The sequence below is a fragment of the Pseudorasbora parva genome, chromosome 2 (genome assembly GCF_024679245.1).
Source record: "Pseudorasbora parva isolate DD20220531a chromosome 2, ASM2467924v1, whole genome shotgun sequence".
NCBI lineage: Eukaryota > Metazoa > Chordata > Actinopteri > Cypriniformes > Gobionidae > Pseudorasbora > Pseudorasbora parva.
The window spans coordinates 16256940-16281653 of NC_090173.1; the positions used below are offsets into that span (position 1 = coordinate 16256940).

At 37.6% G+C, this 24714-nt stretch overlaps 1 protein-coding gene across 2 annotated transcripts in view; it reads right to left on the bottom strand.

Annotated features, from left to right (window-relative positions):
* Window positions 1–362: 362 nt before the first annotated feature.
* Window positions 363–24714, bottom strand: part of LOC137092861 (alpha-1,6-mannosylglycoprotein 6-beta-N-acetylglucosaminyltransferase B-like) — a 201477-nt gene continuing 177125 nt past the window's right edge. For both annotated transcript variants that reach the window (XM_067457377.1, XM_067457386.1), the window contains 6 exons: window positions 13648–13803; window positions 11021–11167; window positions 8024–8140; window positions 5487–5561; window positions 2959–3230; window positions 363–901 (listed from right to left, as the gene is read on the bottom strand). In XM_067457377.1, coding sequence (XP_067313478.1) covers window positions 703–901; window positions 2959–3230; window positions 5487–5561; window positions 8024–8140; window positions 11021–11167; window positions 13648–13803 — 966 coding nt within the window. In that variant the 3' untranslated portion in view covers window positions 363–702. The remainder of the gene's footprint in view (window positions 902–2958; window positions 3231–5486; window positions 5562–8023; window positions 8141–11020; window positions 11168–13647; window positions 13804–24714) is intronic.

The window sequence follows — 24714 nt, forward strand, 5'->3', positions numbered from 1 at the left end:
TTAATGTCCTTGACAACCTCTGTATTTTACCAGACAAGTAAAATGGGGGTATTAATGATTTATTTCATGTTGTAGAATAAAACATTCAAAATGTGCTGTGCTTTTGTTAATCACAGACCTTATTTCAGACATTTAACCAAAAACCCATTCAAAAAAGCCATTGACTTTAAGACGATCAAGCCAGAAGTGATAAAATCATAACTAATTTTCCAGTTTTGGGCAAAAAAATAAAATAAATCAACCCTGCAGCACTCTATAACGTTTCATGTTGACTTAAAAATTCATGTGCAATTCTGGCACTTTCAGCATTCATAAAACTTCTGCTACTAGAGTCTGACCTGCATCACAAAGGAGAACCAATCTCAAAAATGTATTTTGCATTTATTTCTGGTTCATTCCATCCAAACTTAAACCACCATCAGCCAAACTCTTTCAGATAGACTCCAAAGTTGTTGAACATTAGGGTTACCATCTTGCTTACCACCATGCAGTAGCCCATTTGGAGCCAAAATTTAGCTTTGGCTCAAAGTAACCAAGAGTGAAGACACTTCTCCGGGTACTTCTTCAAGCTTGATATCAATGACCTCAGTCCTGCAATTCCCATGAACCTGTTGATACCAGCGTTCTGGGGATTCTGACGTTTGACTGCCCAGGACTGGCCTCAGTTTACCACAGACATCTCTAAAGGTCTATGGTGAAAGCTCAAAGGCAGTCCTTGCACAGCGCCACCTGGCCATGGAGGTAGTCTCTGCATGGGCAAATCCGCTGGTGTTTGGCACTGACTCCCGCGCAACTGAACAGCAGTGGCTCCTTTTGCTGGAAACACTCCCTCCTGTCCACATGTACAGCTGGAAACACATGGTTCTTCTCCGCTTCAAAAGACTCGCACTGAGCATTAAGCCTGAAATGCATATATACACACACAATGTATCCGTTACAAAGAGGGGATGAGGGGGTGGGGAGGGTTGGGGGTGCAATAACAGCACAGTGAATAGAGAATAATTTCTACAGTGGACTTGGTTACATAAATACTTTTCTCATTCATTTTCTTCAAAGGGATTTAAGATCTGTCAGCTTTAAACCAAACCTTCCAGTTGTGAGATGAATAATACATTACAAAATATTACATTAAACTGCTCATCCCATAAAGCTCTGTAAATGAAAACAAAATTACAGTAACATAAAACTACTTATTTCATTGATTGGTAACACTTCACAGTAAGGTCTCATTTTTACAAACTAACATGAACTAAAAAGCTATACATTTGTTACATAATTAATCTTTGGTAATGTAAATAATAAAAATACACTTGAATTGAATATAACTTATAAAAAAAATTGAAAATTACTTTAAGCAATGTAAAAAGATTTGTTATAACTTATTGAATTATATAATTTTTTAAAGTATGTAAATATATACACTGATCAGGCATAACATTATTACCTAATCACAATTTTGTGCTGGTCCCCCTTTTGCTGCCAAAACAGCCCTGACCCATCGAGGCATGGACTCCACTAGACCCCTGAAGGTGTGCTGTTGTATCTGGCACCAAGATGTTAGCAGCAGATCCTTTAAGTCCTGTAAGTTGTGAGGTAGAGCCTCCATAGATCAGACTTGTTGGCTCAGCACATCCCACAGATGCTCGATTGGATTGAGATCTGGGGAATTTGGAGGCCAAGGCAACACCTCAAACTCGTGCTCCTCAAACCATTCCTGAACCATTTTTGCTTTGTGGCAGGGTGTATTATCCTGCTGAAAGAGGCCACAGCCACGAGTGAATTCTGCTTTCCATAAAAGGGTGAACATGGTCTGCAACAATGTTTAAGTGATATGTGTTTAAGTAATATCCACATGGATGGCAGGACCCAAGGTTTCCCAGCAGAACATTCCCCAAAGCATCACTGCCTCTGCTGGCTTGCCTTCTTCCCGTAGTGCATCCTGGTGCCATGTGTTCCCCAGGTAAGTGACGCACACGCACCCAGGCATTCACGTGATGTAAAAGAAAACGTGATTCATCAGACCAGGCCACTTCTTCCATTGCTCCGTGGTCCAGTTCATGTGCCCACTGTTGGCCCTTTCATTAGTGGACAGGGGTCAGCATGGGCACTCTGATTTGTCTGTGGTTATGCAGCCTCATACGCAACAAAATGTAAAGCAATTGTATATTCTGACACCTTTCTATCAGAATCAGCATTAACTTCTTGAGCGATTTGAACAACAGTAGCTCATCTTTTTGATCGGACCACACAGGCCAGCCTTCGCTCCCCACGTGCATCAATGAGCCTTGGCCATCCGTAACCCTGTCGCCAGTTCACCACTGTTCATTCCTTGGACCATTTTTGATAGACACTGACCACTGCAGACCAGGAACCCCACAAGAGCTGCAGTTTTGGAGATGCATCACAATTTGGCCCTCGTCAAATTTGCTCAAATCCTTACACTTACCCATTTTTCCTGCTTCTAACACATCAACTTTGAGGACAAAATGTTCACTTGCTGCCTAATATATCCCACCTACTAAAAGGTGCCGTGATTAAAAGATAATCAGTGTTATTCACTTCACCTGTCAGTGGTCATAATGTTATGCCTGATCAATGTATACGGTAATGCTAACAAAAGCTATTTTTATTTGGAGAAAATGACTGGGACATTTGCTTCAGGATTGTTGCATGTTTATTTTTTATTATGTTTCAATGGAAACATACCATGCAATTATGGAACAAATTATAACACTTTCTTCAAAGAATATATAATATAGTGCACTCGTTAAAGGTGTAAATATGAATACACTAGAATAACAGTGAATAACAAGAATTACAGTGCGTATTACAATGTATTATACAGTATTTGAATCTTATAATATAACTTCATATTAACTGCAATAATGGCTGCCAATGAACAATTAAATAAAATAAAGCAAGAATGAAATCATTCCAGAAACAATGTGTGCGTCTCACCCATTGAAGGCCTCCATATTGTTGATGAAAGGAAAGAAAGCTGGCTCGCAGATTAGACCAGCATCCTGGCAGGTTTTCACACAGGACGAGGCCTCTGGAGACAGGGAGAGCCGGAGGGAGCTGAGGGGGGGCCAGCAGGCCGGAGCAGTGATGTTGGGAGCCCAGATCAAAGCTGTGGAGTTGGGCAGCTGGAGGAAAGGACTGGGTGGATTCCCAGGCCATGATCTGGATTCATTGGCTTTAGGGAATGGACTGCTGTGGTGACAAAAATCCTAAAAAAAGGAAAATAATTTGACTGAAAATCTTTGGAAGAGAATCTATGATACATAAACAAAACAAAAACAAATGCAGTTTCACAAGAACTGATGCAGGATTCAAATTATGTTATTATAGTACATTTTTATGATTCATCCAATCAGTCAAATCAGGATTTAGAGACAAAAAATTAAACAAAAAAAACTTTAATTTAATAAAACATGTTTTTTTGTTTTAATGAAAATTACCATATTACAAGGCAAAGGCTTTAATAGTTATCAGAAATACGGCCTGCTACAGCAATAGTGATATCTAAAACTATAAAGTGTTAATAGTGTAAAATAAATGTAAAAAAGTTTTTTTTTATTTTTTTTTTATTTTAAGTCCAGATCACAGGACAACAATAATATCATACAATATAGTGTTAGTTTTGTTTGAATCCCTTTCAGAACAATTATTTCCAGCCGATGAATGATACGAACATTGACAGCCAATCAGAGGGGCCATGACACCATTTTCAACTAAAAACTGAAAACTTTTTATGTGCTTTGGCTGTTCATTTACGCAACACCAGCTTTTTTGGGGTCTGAAAATGCAAACGTGCTTCAATGTGCAAGTTTTTAAAGACATGATTTGGTTTATGGACTATTGTATGTGACTAAACATTTTACCTTTATCCTCTCTGTGTAAACTACATGAATTCGTAAAAACGGTGATGTCATGCTCATGTGTATTACATGTTCAGTCTATAGGCACGTAGTTTCTTTTATCTACTGGCCAGATGTGGAAAATACAATGCTTTTAGTCGTTTTCACGGATCTGTGTGAACGGAGATCGTTTTGACTACGTTAACGTCTGTGCACGAAAAACACAAAGGAAAACCTTTTTCCTTTTTAGTAAAATGTTATTGTGTAAACGCACTCTGAATTGAGAGTACTTATAAGCTCAAGCATTTAAAGTGACAAAGAATAGTACTGCAGCACAAGCTTATTATAAACTAAATTGTTGTCCATGGCTTGGATGAAAAAAAACAAACAAACAAAAAAAAAAAAACATATATATATATATATATATATATTGTTTATTTATTTTAAAAACCTTTATAGTTTCATATGCCAATACACATAATATTACAATACAACAATAGCTTTTTTAAGTGCTATTTTTCAAATTTAATGAATATTGAATAAAGAATTCTTAAAAATGAATACTCCCAAGAAGAGAGACCAGCATTATGCCTGTAGTTCAAAGGAGTCATTTATTTTATCTGTATGTTATTTTCAGGTTCGAGCTAAAAAAGAAAAAGAAAAAAGGTGGTTAGTATTGAAGGCGCTGAACAAAGCATTCAGAGAATTCAGCTTCTCAGAAGTGTGTTTTTTCAGTGCATGTGCTCACATCAAATCCCAAAGGCGACCGACTAGCAAGCTCAGCATACACGTAGTTCACATCATACTCAAAAATATGCTTACGCTTATTCTCTTCCATTTCTGTCTACGTGTGCATGTGTAAGCGTAACGCAGATCATAGACTTGCACTTCTCACAATTCGAACACTTTCTGCCCTAAGCAGTATGCAACAAAAATAGCAGTGTGTCCTAAATCATACAATTAAAAGTTACTAAATGATAAACTTTTCTGGAGGAGATTCAAAGGGGCTCTTGTTTTGCCATTTTGTCATAATGTTGGCTCCTGTGTGATTGGCTAATAGTCCAGAAATGAGAATAAGCAAAGTTGACTCAAATTGTGTATTTTAATTAAAAGTGTGTATTGCTGGGAATCAAATGGCAAACAAATAAATGGGAATGCTGATAATTGTCTATAGTTAGAAATATATACCCAGATCAGGCCTAATATTGTGATGACCGTACCACACGGGTCAGCCTTCGCTCCCCACGTGCATCAATGAGCTGTGGCCGCCCGTGACCCTGTCGCCGGTTCACCACTGTTCCTTTCTTGGACTGCCTTTGATAGATACTGACCACTGCAGACGGGAACACCCCACAAGAGCTGCAGTTTTGGAGATGCTCTGACCCAGTCATCTAGCCATCACAATTTGGCCCTTGTCAAACTCGCTCAAATCCTTACGCTTGCCCATTTTTCCTGCTTCTAAAACATCAACTTTAGGGACAAAATGTTCACTTGCTGCCTAATATATTCCACCCACTAACAGGTGCCGTGATGAAGAGATAATGAGTGTCATTCACTTCGCTTGATCAGTGTACATTTATTTTATATTTTTTCTTCAATAGCATTGACCTTAAAATTCCTACGTACCTGATGTTGAATGTAAGCGTTCACTCTCTCCAGCATGCCTTCACAAGTGTACTCATATGGTATAAAAGGCTCCACCTGTGCAAACAGACAGATACAGTCACAAACAGAAAGAGAAACAGATATTCATCTTAAGCAGCAATCAAATCACAAGCTGTTCATATATTTAATACCGGTCCATGCATGTCATTATTGTGAAGCCTGATTAAAACTATGTGTCTTGATTCATATTTAACATACTGTGCACAATATTTTCAATGTTATATTCTTAAATAAATCACAAGTGAACACTCTTCTTGTCTTGGCTAACTAATGGCAGATGGTTAAGTGTTTAGGGAATGAGTGTTCGGAAACAAGAATAATTGTGCTCAGAGGAAACAAGTGATAGCTTTGTGTGAGGAACTGACTGAACTTATGGAAAAATCCTCTCCAATGAAGCTCACAAATATTCTTCTCCATCACTTTTATTGTTTTGACACGCATGATGTCAAATCCAGTGAGTCATGGGCCTGTATTTAGCGTCTGATGGAGATTTCAAAGGTTTCTAGAGCTGACGTGGGGAAATATATTCATATGAATACTGGTCTAAGCAATATTCGGACAGGACTAGTTTTCATGGAGGACTTTAGAAAAAATCGTTTCACAGGCATACTTTGTGATTTTAATCCAATCCGAATCTGCCATGCCTGTGTTTCTCTCATTCAACCTCAATCAGACCCACTGATTTTCAACAAACTCACCGGAGAGCTCTCTTCATGTGTTTGCAATTTGCATAACGATGCATTTAAAAGTAAATGTTCACAATGGAATAAAAGTTCACAACGCTGTAGCAGATGTAATGTGGATAACATACATATACTGATTATTAATCACTCAAACCCCTTTATCTAAACCTCTCTACTGAACCATCTGCTTTGCACATCTGTCATGTTTGTAGTTTTTAAAGAATTGTAATCATTGTTTGTAGTTCTAATCAAATCTTCGTTCAATGTGCGATTGCAGGCCCTATTAGCCTTTACGGTGTGTGATCCGCACTTCGGATTCCAGCCAGAAAAAGTAGACCAGCCGGATGTCTTTGGAATGTTCATTTTAACATCCTACGATTTGGGACTCACTAATCCTAATTTGAATTTTTAGGATGGATAGTATGCAAATTGTGATGCAGCATTAAGGTCTTTGCACACTGAGTCCAAAATTTTCGCATTCGTTTTTCGTATTCGTGATTCGAAAAATTCGTCAAGCACAGAGACCATGCACACTGAGTCCGATGCGTATTAATGAATGCGTTGCGGGGACACAAAACAAGACAAAGTGACGTCTAGTGAGGATGATTTGTTTGTCCTGAGGAGATATTGTTCATCCACTCCTGGAGTTTCCCCTCATATCAAGCGGGATTATCCAGACCGACAGATTCAAAGTTTCAGTGGCTCAGTTTGATGCTTTGCTAGCGATACTGGAGCCAAATATTAAAAAGAAGACCACTAATTTCCGTGAATCAATTGATCCCGAACACCTGGCTGTATGGATCTGATCACACACACACAGCTTTACAGAGTCTTAATGTGCTACAATTATAGCAGTGATATGATAATATTTGTGGTATTTTTGCTAGAATAATACATATGGTGGCTCTGAGTTGTCAAAACGTCTCTCAAAATGCGTTTTTACGGATGCGAAAACGCAGAAAATCCAACCTGTTCTGATTTTTTTTTGACAGGCGAAAGTTTCGGAGGCAGTGTGCAAGCATGATTGACATAACGTGAGGTCGAATTCATTTTTTGACGTGCGTAAATTTCGCATGCGAATTACGGACTCAGTGTGCAAAGACTGTGAGCGTGAAATACAAGATAAAAGACTAATAAAGTGATAGCCTGACTAAATTAAAACAACTGCCATCTGTAGGCAAAGTATTCTTAGCTATTTGTATGAAAATCACGACATTTACACTTTTATAAGGTTTCACCAATGCCCCAAATTCTAACCTATTTTATCCCCCCTAATAAAATGTACCGGTATTTCCATAAGGCTAGCTAGTCCAGCCCCAAAGCAGTATAAACCAGCACAAGTATTTTCAGCAAGGATGGGAAATCATACCTGGAAATGATAATATTACCTCTGTGTTGACACAAAAAATCATCATTACATGGGTGATGGTGAAACTCAAACCAGGTTTAGAAAGACAGTGTGCATCAGTATATTGCAGACTTTTGTTATCTATGCTTGGAGACGTGTTATTTCTTTTGTTTGTTTTCCCTATTTTTGGATGAAAAAAAAAAAACCTTCATATTGCTTTCAAACTTTTGAAAGACATGGCATACGTTTCCATAACAACAGGAAGTTTGTGCTTCGAGAAAGCAACTGAGACTAAAACACGCTGCATGGCATTACAGTGTTAATTGGTGACATGAAAGATTTATATGAAACAAGGTCAGAGCATCCCTTAAATATTCCTCTTCCAACTACATCTTGATAAGAACATGTACATTTTATGTCCAAAAAATGTCTCTTTTCTATATAAAACCACTCTGAACTAAAGTTACCTTGTCTTTGAGTATGTCTTGAACAGCTGTCTCAAATTCTTGAGAGTTGTTGAAGTCTACTGTTCTGACTTGGGGTTTGCCGATGTACTGTTCAGTGTACGGATGCTGAGAAGACACCTGATGGGAGGAAATAAAAGAGTGTTAACGATCATGATGTCACGTTGAGTGGTTGCAGCGAGGGATGAGTTGAGGCCGGATCTAAACACAGCAGTCAACTTTAATGAACAGTAAATCAAATTAACAAATACTCAGAAAATCAAAACGACGCAAAGGAGAAAAACAAAGTCATGCACTATGCTTTCTCTACACTACAGAAGTGCCGCTGACAATCTAAAAGCACAGAAAACAGGACAAAAAGGTAAGCTGGAGTTTAGCGATCTCCATTAAGAGATTCTTCTTAAATGAACGTGTCATTCAGTCAGTCTGTGTTCCTTCACAAGCCGTTTGCACTTTTTGCTGCTAATAAATATGCGATCAGACCTTCGCAGTGATGGACTGTAATAAATCCAAACATGGATATATATATATATATATATATATATATATATATATATATATATATATATATCTTTTTTTTTTTTTTTGGTTTCTGAATAAATACACTTTTTTTGGTTTCTTTTCACGACATGTTGTGCAAATAGCAAATGCACTCAGACCCGCTCAAGGCCGTGCTGTTTGAAAACCAGGAGTGTTCAGGTGCATTGTTGGCACCTTGCTATTTTGAGTACCTAAAAATGATTGACCAACAAAAATCTGGTCTTAAGTCAATAGTGCAGTATTTTTTGGTGTTATTTAAAAGAGTATGTTAGTAATTTGAGCCTAGCCTCTTTTAGGTACAGCCCTTTTGGACCAATCATTTTCATTTCGCTTTAAATTGCAAAAGTGAATTTGGATATGCCCTAAGTGCACCTGCGCCATGCGCATCAGGCCATATTCTTTAAATAGAGCCCAAAGACTTTTTGTTGTTGTTTTAATACAAAAAAAAACATTAATGAAATTTGGAATTACTGAAATTCCTATTAGGAATTCTACTGTTTTAATTTTCTGAGCAAATAAACCGTGCATGTGGGTTGACATTCTCTTGATTTCTGCTTATACACTCACCTTAAAGGATTATTAGGAACACCATACAAATACTGTGTTTGACCCCCTTTCGCCTTCAGAACTGCCTTAATTCTACGTGGCATTGATTCAACAAGGTGCTGAAAGCATTCTTTAGAAATGTAGGCCCATACTGATAGGATAGCATCTTGCAGTTGATGGAGATTTGTGGAATGCACATCCAGGGCACAAAGCTCCCGTTCCACCACATCCCAAAGATGCTCTATTGGTTTGAAATATGGGGACTGTGGGGGCCATTTTAGTACAGTGAACTCATTGTCATGTTCAAGAAACCAATTTTAAATGATTTGAGCTTTGTGACATGGTGCATTATCCTGCTGGAAGTAGCCATCAGAGGATGGGTACATGGTGGTCATAAAGGGATGGACATGGTCAGAAACAATGCTAAGGTAGGCCGTGGCATTTAAACGATGCACAATTGGCACTAAGGGGCCTAAAGTGTTCCAAGAAAACATCCCCCACAGCATTACACCACCACCACCAGCCTGCACAGTGGTAACAAGGCATGATGGATCCATGTTCTCATTCTGTTTACGCCAAATTCTTACTCTGCCATCTGAATGTCTCAACAGAAATCGAGACTTATCAGACCAGACAACATTTTTCCAGTCTTCAACTGTCCAATTTTGGTGAGCTTGTGCAAATTGTAGCCTCATTTTCCTATTTGTAGTGGAGATGAGTGGTACCCGGTGGGGTCTTCTGCTGTTGTAGCCCATCCACCTCAAGATTGTGCGTGTTGTGCCTTCACAAATGCTTTGCTGCATACCTTGGTTGTAACAAGTGGTTATTTCAGTCAAAGTTGCTCTTCTGTCAGCTTGAATCAGTCGGCCCATTCTCCTCTGACCTCTAGCATCAACAAGGCATTTTCTCCCACAGGACTGCCGCATACTGGATGTTTTTCCCTTTTCACACCATTCTTTGTAAACCCTAGAAATGGTTGTGCGTGAAAATCCCAGTAACTGAGCAGATTGTGAAATACTCAGACCGGCCCGTCTGGCACCAACAACCATGCCACGCTCAAAATTGCTTAAATCACCTTTCTTTCCCATTCTGACATTCAGTTTGGAGTTCAGGAGATTGTCTTGACCGGGACCACACCCCTAAAGGCATTGAATCAACTGCCATGTGATTGGTTGATTAGATAATTGCATTAATGAGAAATTGAACAGGTGTTCCTAATAATCCTTTAGGTGAGTGTAGGTTAAAGTAAAAAAAAAAAAAAAAAAGTTTCTCAAATCACAACGATTGTTGTAATTTTAATTATAAGCAAAATAACGGTGATGCCCAATTCCAGAATGCTAAAAATGTGACTAGTTTTTATTGAGTAAAACTAGACTAAAATGTCTAGTTTACTAATTAATAACAAAGTTTACAAATATGATACAAACTAAAAAGTACATTTGACTCAGAACTAAAACTAAGAAATAGCTGGCAAAATGAACACTGCTAACAGGCTCACAGTAGGAAACTAGGTCAACTGATGAAGACAGGAAGTAAACACAGGAAATGGAAACACATAAAACTAAATCAAAACTGATCAGACCTGACACATGAGTGCACTACAATGATAAGTGGTCACTCAATGCTTTAAAGATCTGATAATGATTATGAGAACATCAGAACTGCGTGCCATTCAGAACTAAGTTGAGATTGCCTTTTAAACTTTAAAGCAATTCCTTATTTTGGTATGAGGTCGCAAATAGGAAGCATAGCTTAATTTGATTTTGAATTTAAGGAAATAGATTTTTTTTTTTTTTTGTAAGTTTATACATACAACATATGAGCTGTTTCCAGAACATTTGTTTAAAATGGTGTTAACATTTTGACAGTGTCCTTGTTGCTAAAAGTGCGCGCAAAACTGTAAACTGCACTTACCTCTCTGGAAGTGGGCTTGCCTCTAAAGAACTCATGGTTGAGGGAGCTGCGAGGGGGGTCGAACTTTGGCTGCAGGAATATGCATCCATTGGCTATGGCCTCTAAAGGGGCGGGGCCTTCATAGGGAAAGCCAAATCCCATGAATAGCTAGGAGAAAATGTAAAGGTATAAATTGTTATAAACTCTAAATTGGGGTTTTCAACAGAATAATACCTTAATTGCATTTTTACATATCAAAACACAATTAATAACGAGTATGAATATTTGATGAGGGAAGTCCCCCAAGTAATTGCTCCAATTGTAGAACAATCGTTCTACATTACTTGTGCACTTTATAAATGTACACATAAATATGAGTTACTCTTTTAAAAAGTTTATTTTTAGTTCAATTAACTTGCTTAAGCATTTAAGCATTTTAAATTACTGATTAAAAAATTCTCTCTTCTCCATAATGTAGTCACTTGCACACTCGTGCATGCATGGGAACAGACAAAAAAAAAAAAAACTTGTTCTTTCAACTTTCAAAATAAAGAGTTATACAATTATACTAATTTAATTAATTAGGGGTAATTTAACCCGCAATGTCAAGAGATTGTGTAGCTCTAGCAGTCAAGAAATATTCTAAGTGAAGGGGTATGTTATATAGGCTATGTTGTTGAATGCATTACTGCATTAAACACTTGAAGATTTTTTTTTTTTAAACCTTCAAAGGTAATGTAACACAAAAGTTACAGTGTAAAAAACATATTATTGATTTAACTTAAAAAAGTAAGTAACCTGGTTACCTTAAAATTTTAAGTTTATTGAAATTAAAAATTTGAGTTGATAAAATGAAGGAAATTAGTTTAATAAATAGAAACTCAAAATATTATTGTATCTGAACCACTTAAAAATGTGGCATGTGGCACAATTTGGCATGTTTAACCGCGTCATCACAAATAAAACACACAAGGTTACCCAATATGCTTAGACAATCTTTTAAAGGGGGGGTGAAACACTCAGTTTCAGTCAATCTTATGTCAATCTTTAGTACCTCTAGAGTAGTATTGCATCCCTCATATTTCCGAAAAGTCTTTAGTTTTATTATATTTCTAAAAGAAAAATGGGCTGTACCAAGTCTTTCCGGAAAAAAACGAGTGGATGGAGGTGTATCGTGTGGGCGGAGCTAAAGAATCACGAGTGCGTGCGCCGCTATTGCATGAGAGCGTCTGAAAGCTGTGACATCCTCAAGCGTGGAGAAGAAAACATTACCCTAAATAAACCATGGCTATCAATCTGATTCAACTAATACAGATATGATCCAGAATCATTCGGAGGCTGAAATAAATTGAACAGGAGAAGCAGCAACAGCAGGACGTCTGTCTCTGTGGTATGTGCTGTATTTAGTGGCCTGTCGACATTTGTGTGTCTTTACTCGCAGTTTATGAGGACATGATTCGGTTTATGGACTATTGTATGCGACTAAACATTAGCAGTAGCAAGCAAAATGGTTTTGCACAGCAGACTTGTGTATAGAAAAACAATGGAGTAACCGTTAGCGCATTTGAATGCAGAAGCACGCTTTGTGAGAACCCCTAGGTTTATGTTTGGGGTGATTTTACAATAAACAAACTGCCACCTATAGTGGTCAGCTAAACAAAGGTATTTAAACACACACCATAGATCGCATGCTTTATTGATAAATTAACTATAAGATCGTGTCATTTACTGATGTTTACTTACGCGACGATAGCCAACAACATAGAAATTTGAAGCAGTTTTACTCACCGGCTGCTTCCAAAGTCGGACTGTGAACCTTTATTGTTGGGTCAAAAAACAGTCAAAAAAAAAAAAAAAAAACACTTCTTTGGTAACATTGTTGATTTTGTGAAGTCCTGTGACAGCAGTGACCGTGGAGATCCACTTTTGCGATGCGACTGAAGCGTGATGTTGTGACGCTTCCCGTCATTTCTGTGTTCAAATCGGTTCAAATGCAGCGCTGCCTTCCCAGAATGCTATGCGGGCGCGTTAAAGTCGCTTGACGTCACCCATAGGAATAAAGTGGAGCTCGGACAAGTGGATCTGCACCTTCAGAGCAGTGTTTATGGGGCGTGGATTTCCTCTCTCGCTCTGGTCGTTTGCACGCGCACCCTTCCGGGAGAAGAGCCCGTAAGGCCCAAAAAAGGACATTCCGACCCGCTGACGTCAAGCGAACCCATGAACGAAAAAAAAAAACTCTCTGAAACTTGTGAGAAACCGGAAGGAGTATTTTTGACACATAAATACTCAATCAAACGTCCAACTTTGTTTTTGACAAATTTAGTTTATTTAGACAAATAAACTTTGTCTATGTTTAGGATGGGAATCCAAGTCTTTAACAGTGTAAAAAGCTCAGTATGCATCAAACAGCATTTCACCGCCCCTTTAATAATATTTTAATAAAGGTTGTCGATTCTCAAAAATGTTCATAGTATTAACTCATATTTTTAATTTCAATTAGCTCAAAAATAAGGTAAACTTATTTTTAAAATAACTTTTTACAGTGTAATACTTACTGCAATTAGTTAATTAAGTTAGTTCATTTTAGGGAGTACTGCAATATCGTCACTGATTATTAAAGATTTAAAAGTACATCATGCTCTAAGTACCTTAGCCTTTCTCAGAAGCTGCTGTAACTCCTGTTGGGGCAGTAAGCCGTGGTTCCTGACGAATGCCGGCACCTCTGGGGGACGCTGGGCCTCATAGTACACCGTCCCATGGATGTCCATGTAACGGTGTAAGATGGTCAGCAACTTCTCTTTACCCTGCGTCAGCATAGAAAGTGAGGAGAATAGATTGGAGTAAATTGCACACTGTACATTTCAATTTGTTAACTTAACTTGGATTTTTTTTTTTTTTTATCAATCAATCAATCAATCAATCAATCAACTTTATTTATATAGCGCTTTTACAATCACGATTGTGTCAAAGCAGCTTCACAGTGTCAAACAGGATAATATTGCGACAAAATTAGATTTGGCTGTACAGCCGTACTGGAGAAAACAGTGATGTTATCAGCTTATTTTAATTTATCATATAGCGACAATGTTGGCAGATCAGTATTATAGTTTATAGAATTAAATAAGACCTAATTCATATATTTTATTTGTATAATAAGTTGAATAACTTTAATCATATTTTAAGTGTCCCCAACTGAGCAAGCCAAGCCAAAGGCGACAGTGGCAAGGAACCAAAACTCCATCGGGGCATGATGGAGAAAAATAAACCTTGGGAGAAACCAGACTCAGTCGGGGTGCCAGTTCTCCTCTGGCCTATTAACACACCGTGTAAGATTATTATTCTGGCAACCTTACAGGTCGGAAATCATATTAGATCGGATTATTCAAAATTTTCAGGGTATCACGGAAGAGACAGATTTATTTAGGATGCGGCGTCGATTACACAAGAGTGTAATCATTTTAACAATGCAAAACTTGATATGTCTGAGTAACAAAAGTGCATCGTGGCATGAATACATTTAGAAATTGCTTTGATGTATAGTTTTTTTTTTTGCTGTCTTTTGTTATTATTAGCCCAATAAAGATGGCACATAAAATAGTTTTGTAAGGATCTTGTGTCTTAGTTAAAAAAAAAAATAAAAAAAAAAAAATTACGATGTAATAGTTACATTGTTCTTTATATGCTGAATGTTGACAAATAACTGATTCCTTGTTTCATCCCTGCATACAAATGATTGTGATATAAATGAGGTTCCAAGTGTCCAACCAAAGGGAACACTGACCACCATAATGCTGACCAAACCATTATAGGAAACCAACATCAATTTATGAAGTCTACTTATATGATGTTCTCTTAAATTTGTCAGTTGTATTGACAATGAAACATTCACCCACCCACCCACATTGGAACCACCAGCTTCAAGCGGGACTTGAACCCCAGTCCGCCGGAATGAGAGTATGCGTGCTGTCCACCCACCTAAAGGTGCATATTACAAACATGGCCTTTAAATAACACACAAAAATACTGCACTGTTGACTTTAGTTCAGGCTTTTGTTGGTCAATGGCAGTCGATTTCAGTTCCCCAAAATAGAAACACGCCAACAATGTGGATAAACACACCTAGTTTGCCCATGAAAATCCCTTTGAACTTTGAAAGTATAATTACTGTCATAACTACAGTTCAAGTGATTTTGGAATAAAATGAAAATATCTGGCACTTTTCTGAAAAAAACCATGAATACTTTTGGCTCTAATGCAACATAATGAAGTGCATTGAATGCATATTGTATTTAATTGTTGCTTTATTTGTATTTTATCATTGTGCTTCCACAGAAAATTGTAGGAAATATGTGACCCTGCACTACAAAACCAGTCAAAAGGGTAATTATATTGAAAATACATAAGCTTCCTGATAAGTTTCATACTTCACATAAATTTCCTGAGGCTTTTTTGTTATGACAGGCCAATATGTTGCCAATATTATTTGAAAATCTGGAATCTGAGGGTGCAAAGAAATCTAAATTTTGAGAAAATTGCCTTTAAAGTTGTCTAAATGATGTTATATGATGTTAAGTTATATATGGTTTATCTTGTTGGAACATCTTTACTTAATGTCCAGTTAAAATGGATAATTTTAACCCATACAATGTATTGTTGACTATTGCCAAAAATATTCCCGTGAGACTTATGACTGGTTTTGTGCTCCAGAATCACATATAGTTCAGTCACGCAAGTCTGTCCCTTTTTCTCTAAATGAGTAGTGTTTTCTCGTACTGTTACTCATCAACAGTACACCAAATACAGTTTAGTATAGTTTGGCAACTGACTTGAGATCAGCACCATGGACAGAGCACAAACAGAATCACACGGCTTTAGCGGCGACTCTGAACAAAGCCTCTGACAAATGCAAAGAGCCTAATCTGATGTAGCAGCAACACAACAGCAATAATTCACAATCCTGTTGTTGTTCAATAAAGGGCTCAGCAGGGCACAACACTTAATTTCGCTGCTTTTATATGCTTTTTTTTTCTCTCTTCCATTTGTGTTGACCTCGATCACTGCACAATATGTCATTACAAAAGCTAAATGGTATTTACACAATCACAGGATGATTGAAGAAAAAAACAACACAAATAATGCCAAAACACAACATCATCCTTTTATCATGTTGGCGAGATATATTTAACATAGGGTTATGTCTATAATCTTATAGATCACATCTTTAATTACTTAAGGCTAACGTCAATTTCACCATCATCTCCACTGAGAGATTAATATATTTCATACATTAATACTAATTTGATGCTGTCAGAGTTTGACTGAGAAACATGTAATTAAAATGAGCCGTAGGCATATTAGGTGGCATATTAAAATCATGTTATACCCATGAGTAGTGATTACATTTTTCTTCTTTTATTCTTGTATAGTTAATATTATATATATCTGGATACTCTTGTTTAGTTTATACTGCCTAACTATCAGTATAAAGGTCAGATCTCATTTTGTTTGACTCACTATTGGATATTAAAGCAATGTAACGTTGACGTTGTATGTGGACCCCATGAGAGCAACATGGTTTGGCAAATTAAAAAAAAAAAAAGAAAAGAAGAAAAGTTCTTCCAGTTTTCTGGAAAATAAAATCAAAATGAAGTGAGTTCAGAAAAAGGTATCTGCCACTGGGGTTTGAAATGTTTTTTGTGTTTCTTGCTTCTGTCCCAAACAGAGATGAGATTATTTTTCTTACACCATTGGCAGATAATGTAGCTTGTTTTAAGCAAAAACTAACTTCATTTTGATTTGATTTTCTAGAAAACAAGAAATAATATCTTATGCAATTTTTCTTATCTAGGAAAAGCATCTTGATTTAAGAATTTTAGATATATTTATACTGCCCTCTCAGAAAAAAAAGGTACAGTGGAGGTAAAATTTTGTTCCTTGGGGAACACAACCTGTAAACTGTGCTTTAAAGGTACACAATTGTAGCCTAGAAATCCAGACGCACCCTAGTGGCAGCAAATTTAATCTGCCCGCGAGTGTCGTCTAGCAACTCTCAATACCCTTCTGAGCTGTATTCCCCTAACTCTTGCCGGGCCAATCACATCGTGTATAGAGTCGGTGGGCGGGGCCATAATGATGACCGCCGAGATGCGTTTGCGTGCTTCTAGTAAACACAGAAACTGGCGAACGGCGGTCTTTCGAATCAGCTTTGACCGCGACTCTGGAAGACTTGGAGTTAAGCTTTTCTCTGAGAAAAGAACAAAGAACGGCACTGAAGTCATTCTTAAAAAGGGAAGATGTGTTCGGAGTTTTGCCGACCGGATACGGCGAATGTTTAATCTATCAACAAACTCTGTTTCACCTTCGTTGCTCTGGTTGGTTGTAGCGCTATCCTATCGCGTGCAGAGGGAGTTTGAAAGACAACCGTTTATCCCGCCCCTCGGATTGAGCTGTCAATGGTGAGTTTCCAGACCAAACATCTTGATGTGGGTCTGGCTTGTCAGGCTAACACAATTGGTCTTTAGGGTACAAATATACCATTGCTTTCCTCTTCTTAGAGCAGGTGCAGGCAGTTTCGGCCCTAGTGAGTCGCTGTCCTGCAGAGTTTTGCTCCAACCCTGAAAGGCATCTCTTATTGAGAATTAACAGGTTTAGATATTTTATTGAAAAATGTCCCTTTAGTTGGGCAGTTTTTTCTCTATTGGCCTTTTATGTGAGTTTGTGTTTTTGTTACAGTATTAACAAAACACAATCTGTGCAAATTAAAAGAAGCCATAAACCATATCACAAAGAAAATCTTTGATTAAACTCCAATAATCTCTGAATAATCAAAAAAACTCTTGATTAATCACTGACTAAAAATATTGATGAATAATATTAACCAACAACACTTTCTTGCCACAGATCAGACATTAAGAATTTAGATTTTTAGAAATACATTCTAAGGGGGAAAAGTTCAGATGCACACATATATCAAGAATCAGCATATGAATCTCAACAATGGTGACACACTTAAAGCTACAATGCATTCTGGGAGCCATGAGTTTTATACTGTGGTGGCTTAGAAGGGATGGACCTAAACTCTGGAGGACAGCAGCTCTCTAGAACTGAACTTACCTACCCCTGACATAGAGGTACAAAAAAGTGACGGACACTTTTTTTTTTTTTTTTTTTTTCATTGTGGTCTATTTTTGATTTTGCTGTTTTCACATCAGAACAAAGAACAGGACCATGTTCTCCGGACAATAATGAAAGTTCTCTTAGATGTGCAGTTAGAGAGGAGTATAAATTATTTACTTATTTAAATCATTACTCTATTAATAATTCATCCATCTCCTCAGGCAAGTGTTACACCTAATTTCTTATATCAAACCATTAAGAGATTTGGAGGCAAGCGCCTTCTCTAGAGAATAAAAACACATTTGGCACTTTTCCTTGCGCAGCAAAAGAACCTCGACTCTCATGCATCCTGTAACAGCGTAGTTCTTAAACAAGTTTACCTTCGGCACATTTATGACCAAATGATTCTTGTGTGAACCAAAATTGCTTTTCCTCTGAGCAGTAATGAACGTGTGATTGAAGAATAAGCGTAACGGATGATGTGCTCTTTCAAACAACGGAGTGACATTCAGAAAATCAATGCAGGGCCTCGTTAAGGTTCCCATTAAAGATTTCTGTCTGTCTTTGAAGAAAAAAAGTGTTGGTACGTTAATGACATCTCCGTATCGATCTCTGTATGAAAACGTTAGTTAAACGGAACTGAGGATAAAACATGCTTATATAAATGTTATAGTAAATCAATGGAAATTAAACAAATCAAAAATTATTTGTAAATCAGCAAACTTGACTTACATTCATTCCAGTGCCGTTTTCAGAAACTAATTTTTTTTTTCTATTTTATAAAACATTTGGTTAAAGGGCACAGGCCTCGCAAAACGTCTTTATCAAAAACAAACACAATAATTTCTCTCTCATCCACCCGGGATTGATTGGAATTACATGGCCCACTGATCGGTGGATATAACAGTATGTAAAAGATTATTATTGTGTATATAAAGATAACACTGTCTACATGTCATAATGGATAGTCTTTGCAGTAATGACTAATGACATTGGCTACTTATTTAACCAAACATGGCAATACACACATGTATTAAACTGACTTGTCAGGTTGAGGGTGTCTATTATTCCTCCATGCAAATAGTGAATCCGCCATGGTGCAAGGGCAACTGGCTTTTAAAGGGAATGGGAGATGAGACTCTGATTGGTTTATTGCACGTTACGCCTAAAACACACCCATGACATAAAACTGGATTTGTACACAAAAACTCTTTCTAGCTCAAAATGACACCGTTGGAATGGGCAGTCCATCCACAGAAGGTGGAATTTAAAGGCCACTATCTCAGTCACACCTGAAGAAGAATATTTGTTTCACCCTGGGAGAATCTGACATAACTTTCCAACACTACCTACTTCATTTAAGCATCACCAGCTCTGGGAAAAAACAACAATAGACTTATCTAGGACTGCATCCAGACATTTGTTACATGATTTAGACAATGCAAGCATCCATTGAGGTGCTAAGATAAGATATAAACCACTTTAAATTGTGGCAGTATATAATACAACTCAGTGAGTGACTGACTCTTTCACTTGTATAATTCCATACTTAAGTTTCCATTTTTTCTTTTCCATTTTCATTCATCCATTTCTATTTTGTTCACCTGCTTGTGTGTGTGTGTGTGTGTGTGTGTGTGTGTGTGTGTGTGTGTGTGTGTGTGTGTGTGTGCGTGTGTGCGTATGTGCGAATTGGTAATCCCTACGTTATGGGGACAAAATGTGGGGGCATATGGGGACATTTTTAGGTCCCCATGAGGAAAACATCTTATAAATCACACAGAAGGAGTTTTTTTGAGAAAGTAAAAATGCAGAATGTTTCCTGTGATGGGTAGGTTTGGGGGCAGGGGCAGTGTAAGGGGATAGGATGTCCAGTTTGTACAGTATGAAATCCATTACGCCTATGGAAAGTCCCCATAAAACATGGAAACACGACATGTGCGTGTGTGTGTGTGTGTGTGTGTGTGTGTGTGTGTGCGTGTGCATGTGTGTGTGTGTGTGTGTGTGTTTGCTTTTAGATTTGCTTGCGTTCTGTAGAGTAGAACAACTTTCAAGTCTTCTGAGTTTAAACTTCGAGTTCACTGCTTAAAGACAGAATTCATAAAAAAGTCTGATCTGGTTTCATGCTCTAATACATTAGTACTATAAGAAAGATATTTTCTATGACAAGACAAATAACATTTCTTAAGAGTAGATGGTTACATAGATGGTTACATTATTTCCTTTTGCACTCCAGTCCTCATGTAAAACTACCTCCCCAAAAGATATTTAAAACAGCTCAATAGAGGTGTTTCCTAAGTTATTCAGAACCCTCTAGAACTTCAGCATGTAAAATGCCACACTGTTGATTCCTCAAATCCTGCAACATGAGTGATCAGATCTACATAAAAAAGTTATCTGATTATGTAATGTGTAGTGAACATCAGTTAGGGTGGCATTCCAGAGACCAGTTTATGGCAAGGCCCCTCCCTAACTACCGGTGTGGAAGAAGATGTGCCACACTATGATTGGACCCTTGGTGAATGAACATAAACAAATGTTCAGCAACATCAGATAAGATGCCAAGACAACTGCCAGACACCTCTTACATGGCAGGAAGGGGGGACCTTCTGCACCCACCACCACCAAAGAGAGGACTTCTCATTGGTCTACAAGTGGATTTTAACCTCCAAACTCATTCCTAAGGTTTAGGCAAGTGCTGCCATAAAAATTCCTTCAGGACCTCCTGGAGGCAGCAGCAAAAGAGAGGCAACAGAGGTCTATCTAAATCCATTCATACACATGTTTGGAGGTCTTAAATGTATATGAACTGCAACTCATCCACCTCATCTTCACACAAAGTGCAGTTTATGTTAATGGTTATTGACTGTAAAAACAACAGTCCACGGGACAGGTCCATTAACAGATAAACGAATGCGTGGACGATGACTTAAGAAATAATGCATGGGTAAAACATTTAAGACATTGTTTTAACATGCCACTTTATGCTATGCAAATGAGTTCCACACTAGGGTGGGCAACACCGTGCCTACTTCAGAACCCAGTGGCCAATCACACTCCAGGACTGGAAAGGCGCCGGATTTCAATCTCCTCCTCATCGGAAAGGGATAAATATGTCCCCCGGGTAGACACACCCTCGTTCTGCGTTTCTAACCCGATGGGGAAGGAGACACTAACAGACACACCACGTTCTGCGTTTCTAACCCGACGGGGAAGGAGACACTAACAGACACACCACGTCCTGAGCTTCTGACCTGACGAGGAAAGAGACTACAAGACAGTGGAGGTTAAGCTTTTGCGAGCAAAACCTTTATATTGCTTTCGGCAAACTCTAGCTGGAAAAGGGCTCTCTCTCCTTGAGAGATCTTATCTGACCTTTACAACTCCTCCAACAGCACATCCAGTCCACCAAGGACCTCTGCATCGGCAGTCATTGCCGGTCCCACACAGCTCCTCAGTGACGCAGCCAGCCTGCAAAGGACCCTGTGAAGATTCGACTGACCCAGCTGCCCGATCCACGTTTAAGGACCCTCTTGGCGCAACCAGAGTTCTGCATCCTTCAGCCCAGCGTGGCAACGGCTACTCGCAACTCTGCGCCCTTCCCACTGCACGCTACCCGCATAACCAGTGGAAGACGTATCTACTGCCAGGACTGATCACCCGACTGTGTGGAACGTAAATATAAACTTACCAAACCTCTTTCTAGAGACCTTGGCATTAGTTTATACATGCAGCATATGTTTTCTAACCTGTTTAGATAACTATTACTTGAGGTCAGGTTGTTACAAATAATAGGTTTATTATTTGTTTAATGATAAATAAGCATTTATTTATCACCATGTGCCAGAACCATTAGGTGGTTCCCATAAGAAGCATTCCCATACAATTCTCTTCCATTGCTACATTCTGTTCAACAGCATTGCATTTATCCATTCTGTGTTCACATCATTTATTGGTTTTATTGTTTCATTCATTACTTTTTGATAATTAGTTTACTATCCTTTAGAAGTATATATCCATTACTAGCATTATCAATCGTTGAAGTATTTACTCTTGCATATATATTGTTAATAAATTTAATTCATTTTATTACACCGTGTCTTCATTGTGTTGATGATCAAAGACTCTACTGGTTGTCCAGACTCACAAATCCTTCAGATAAATCAGCTGACCAACTCCCTCTAATTTACATTAATTTTGAATTACTGAACAGCTCTTTTGCGAGTGTTCTTATATTGTTAAGATAGTATTCTTAGCTGGTGCCCCGTATCAAAGAGGGAGGGGTCATCTGATACACTTATAACCACACCTTAAATGACACGTGATCTGAAAATCACTACGTCATCGGTGAACTGAGTAAAAATCACTACAAATGCATGCTACTTGTAACATGTTACTTGACTCCTTACATTAAAAGTAATCTGATTATGTAATTCATATTACTTTAAATGCATTTATTCTCTAGTGACATCAAATAGTAATTATGTAATGAACATTACTTGTAATTCATTATATATATATATATATATATATATATATATATATATATATATATATATATATATATATATATATATATATATATATATATATATATATATATTAAAATGTAACTTATTCATGTGATCAAAGCTGCATCATTAATCATTAGTCTTGGACATGATCCTCCAGAAATCATTCTAATAGGATGCTTTTCTGCTCAAGAAACTATTTTGATTAGTATTAATGTTGAAAAAATGTGTGCTGCTTGATACTTTTTTAAGATCAATGAATACAAATGCTAAAATAGCTGCATTTAGTTCAAATAGAAATCTTTTGTAACATTAATACTTTTACTCTCACTTTTGATCAATTGAATGTGTCCTTGGTGACTAAAAGTCCACGCCCCTGCTCTAGTGGCATAATCTATGTTGGTAGAAGCCAAATTGATGTGTGTGCAATGTTGTTTGACACTTGCATGCATGAATTATGATAATCTCAGTCAAGATGTATCTTCCCATGTGTTCTTATTGCTTTTAGGGCACGAAAAACAAGATTTGAAATTATTTTTTTACACATATTTTTGAAAAATATTTGTCCACACAGGAATGTTGTGCATATTTAGTAATACACAGTCGTGGTCAAAATTGTTGGTACCCCTGGTAAATATGATCAAATATGGCTGTAAAAAATAAATCTGCATTGTTTATCCTTTTGATCTTTTGTTTAAAATTCACAAAAATCTAACCTACCATTAAAGTAAATCACATTATGAAATAAATGCTTTTCTCCAAAACAAATTGGCCACAATTGTTGGTACCCTTTTATTAAATACTTTTTGCAACCTCCTTTTCCCAAGATATCAGCTCTGAGTCTGCTTCTATAATACCTGAGGAGTTTGGAGAACACCTGACTAGAGATCAGAGACCATTCCTCCATGCAGAACCTCTCCAGATCCTTCAGATTCTCAGATCCATGCTGGTGCTTCTTCTCTTCAGTTCAGCCACACATCTTCTATACGGTTCAGGTCAGGAAACTGGGACGGTCATGCCAGAAGCTTCATTTTGTGCTCAGTGTTGATTTTGATGTTTGTTTTGGATCGTTGTCCGGATGGAGGATCCAACCACGGCCCATTATTAGATTTATAGCAGAATCCATCAGGTTTTGATTTTTTATCTTTTGGTATTTGCTAAAATCCATGATACCATGTATCTGAACAAGATGTCCAGGACCTCCAGCAAAAAAATAGGCCCACAACATTAAAGATCCAGTGGTATTTTTAGCCGTGGGCATGGGGTTCTTTTTATCCCTGTTTGCACCAAACCCATCTGGTAGATTTGGTGCCAAATAAGCTATTTTATAGTTTCATCTAACCACAGAACCAGGTCCCTCTTGACTTTCCAGTCGTTTCTGACAACTGAATGTGCTGGAGTTTGTTTCTGGGTGAGCGAGGAGGATTTTTCTTGAATCCCTCCCAAACAACATGTGGTGATGTAGGGTTTGTTTGAATTTTTTTTTTTTAGGCTTTCTGACCCCAAGACTCAACTAATCTCTGCGATTCTCCATCTGTGATCCTTGGAGAGTCTCTGTGCACTCAAACGTTCCTCCTCGCCATGCATTAGGACAATATACACACACGTCCTCTTTCAGGCAGATTTGTAACATCTTTAGTTAAATGGAGCTTCTTAATTATTACCCTGATGGTGGAAATGGGGATTTTCAATGCTTTAGCTATTTTCCCACAGCCTCTTTCTATTTTGTGGAGCTCAACAATCTTTTGCTGCACATGAGAACTATATTCTTTGGTTTCACTCATTGTGATAAATGATTAAGGGAATTTGGCTTTTATGCCTCCTTATACTTATACTCCTGTGAAACAAGACATCCTAGCTGGACAATTTCATGTTCCTTGTCACCTTGGTGTGCTAAAAAATTTAAATAATAATATAAATATACTTCAGAGATATTTTACTCATTTAAAATTCTAGGGGTACCAACAATTGTGGCCAGTGTGTTTTAGAGAAAAGCATTTATTTCATAATGTGATTTACCCCCCATTGTCAATTATTTTACTTAAATGAAAGGTTGGATTTTTGTGATTTTTTTTAAATAAAAAGATCAAA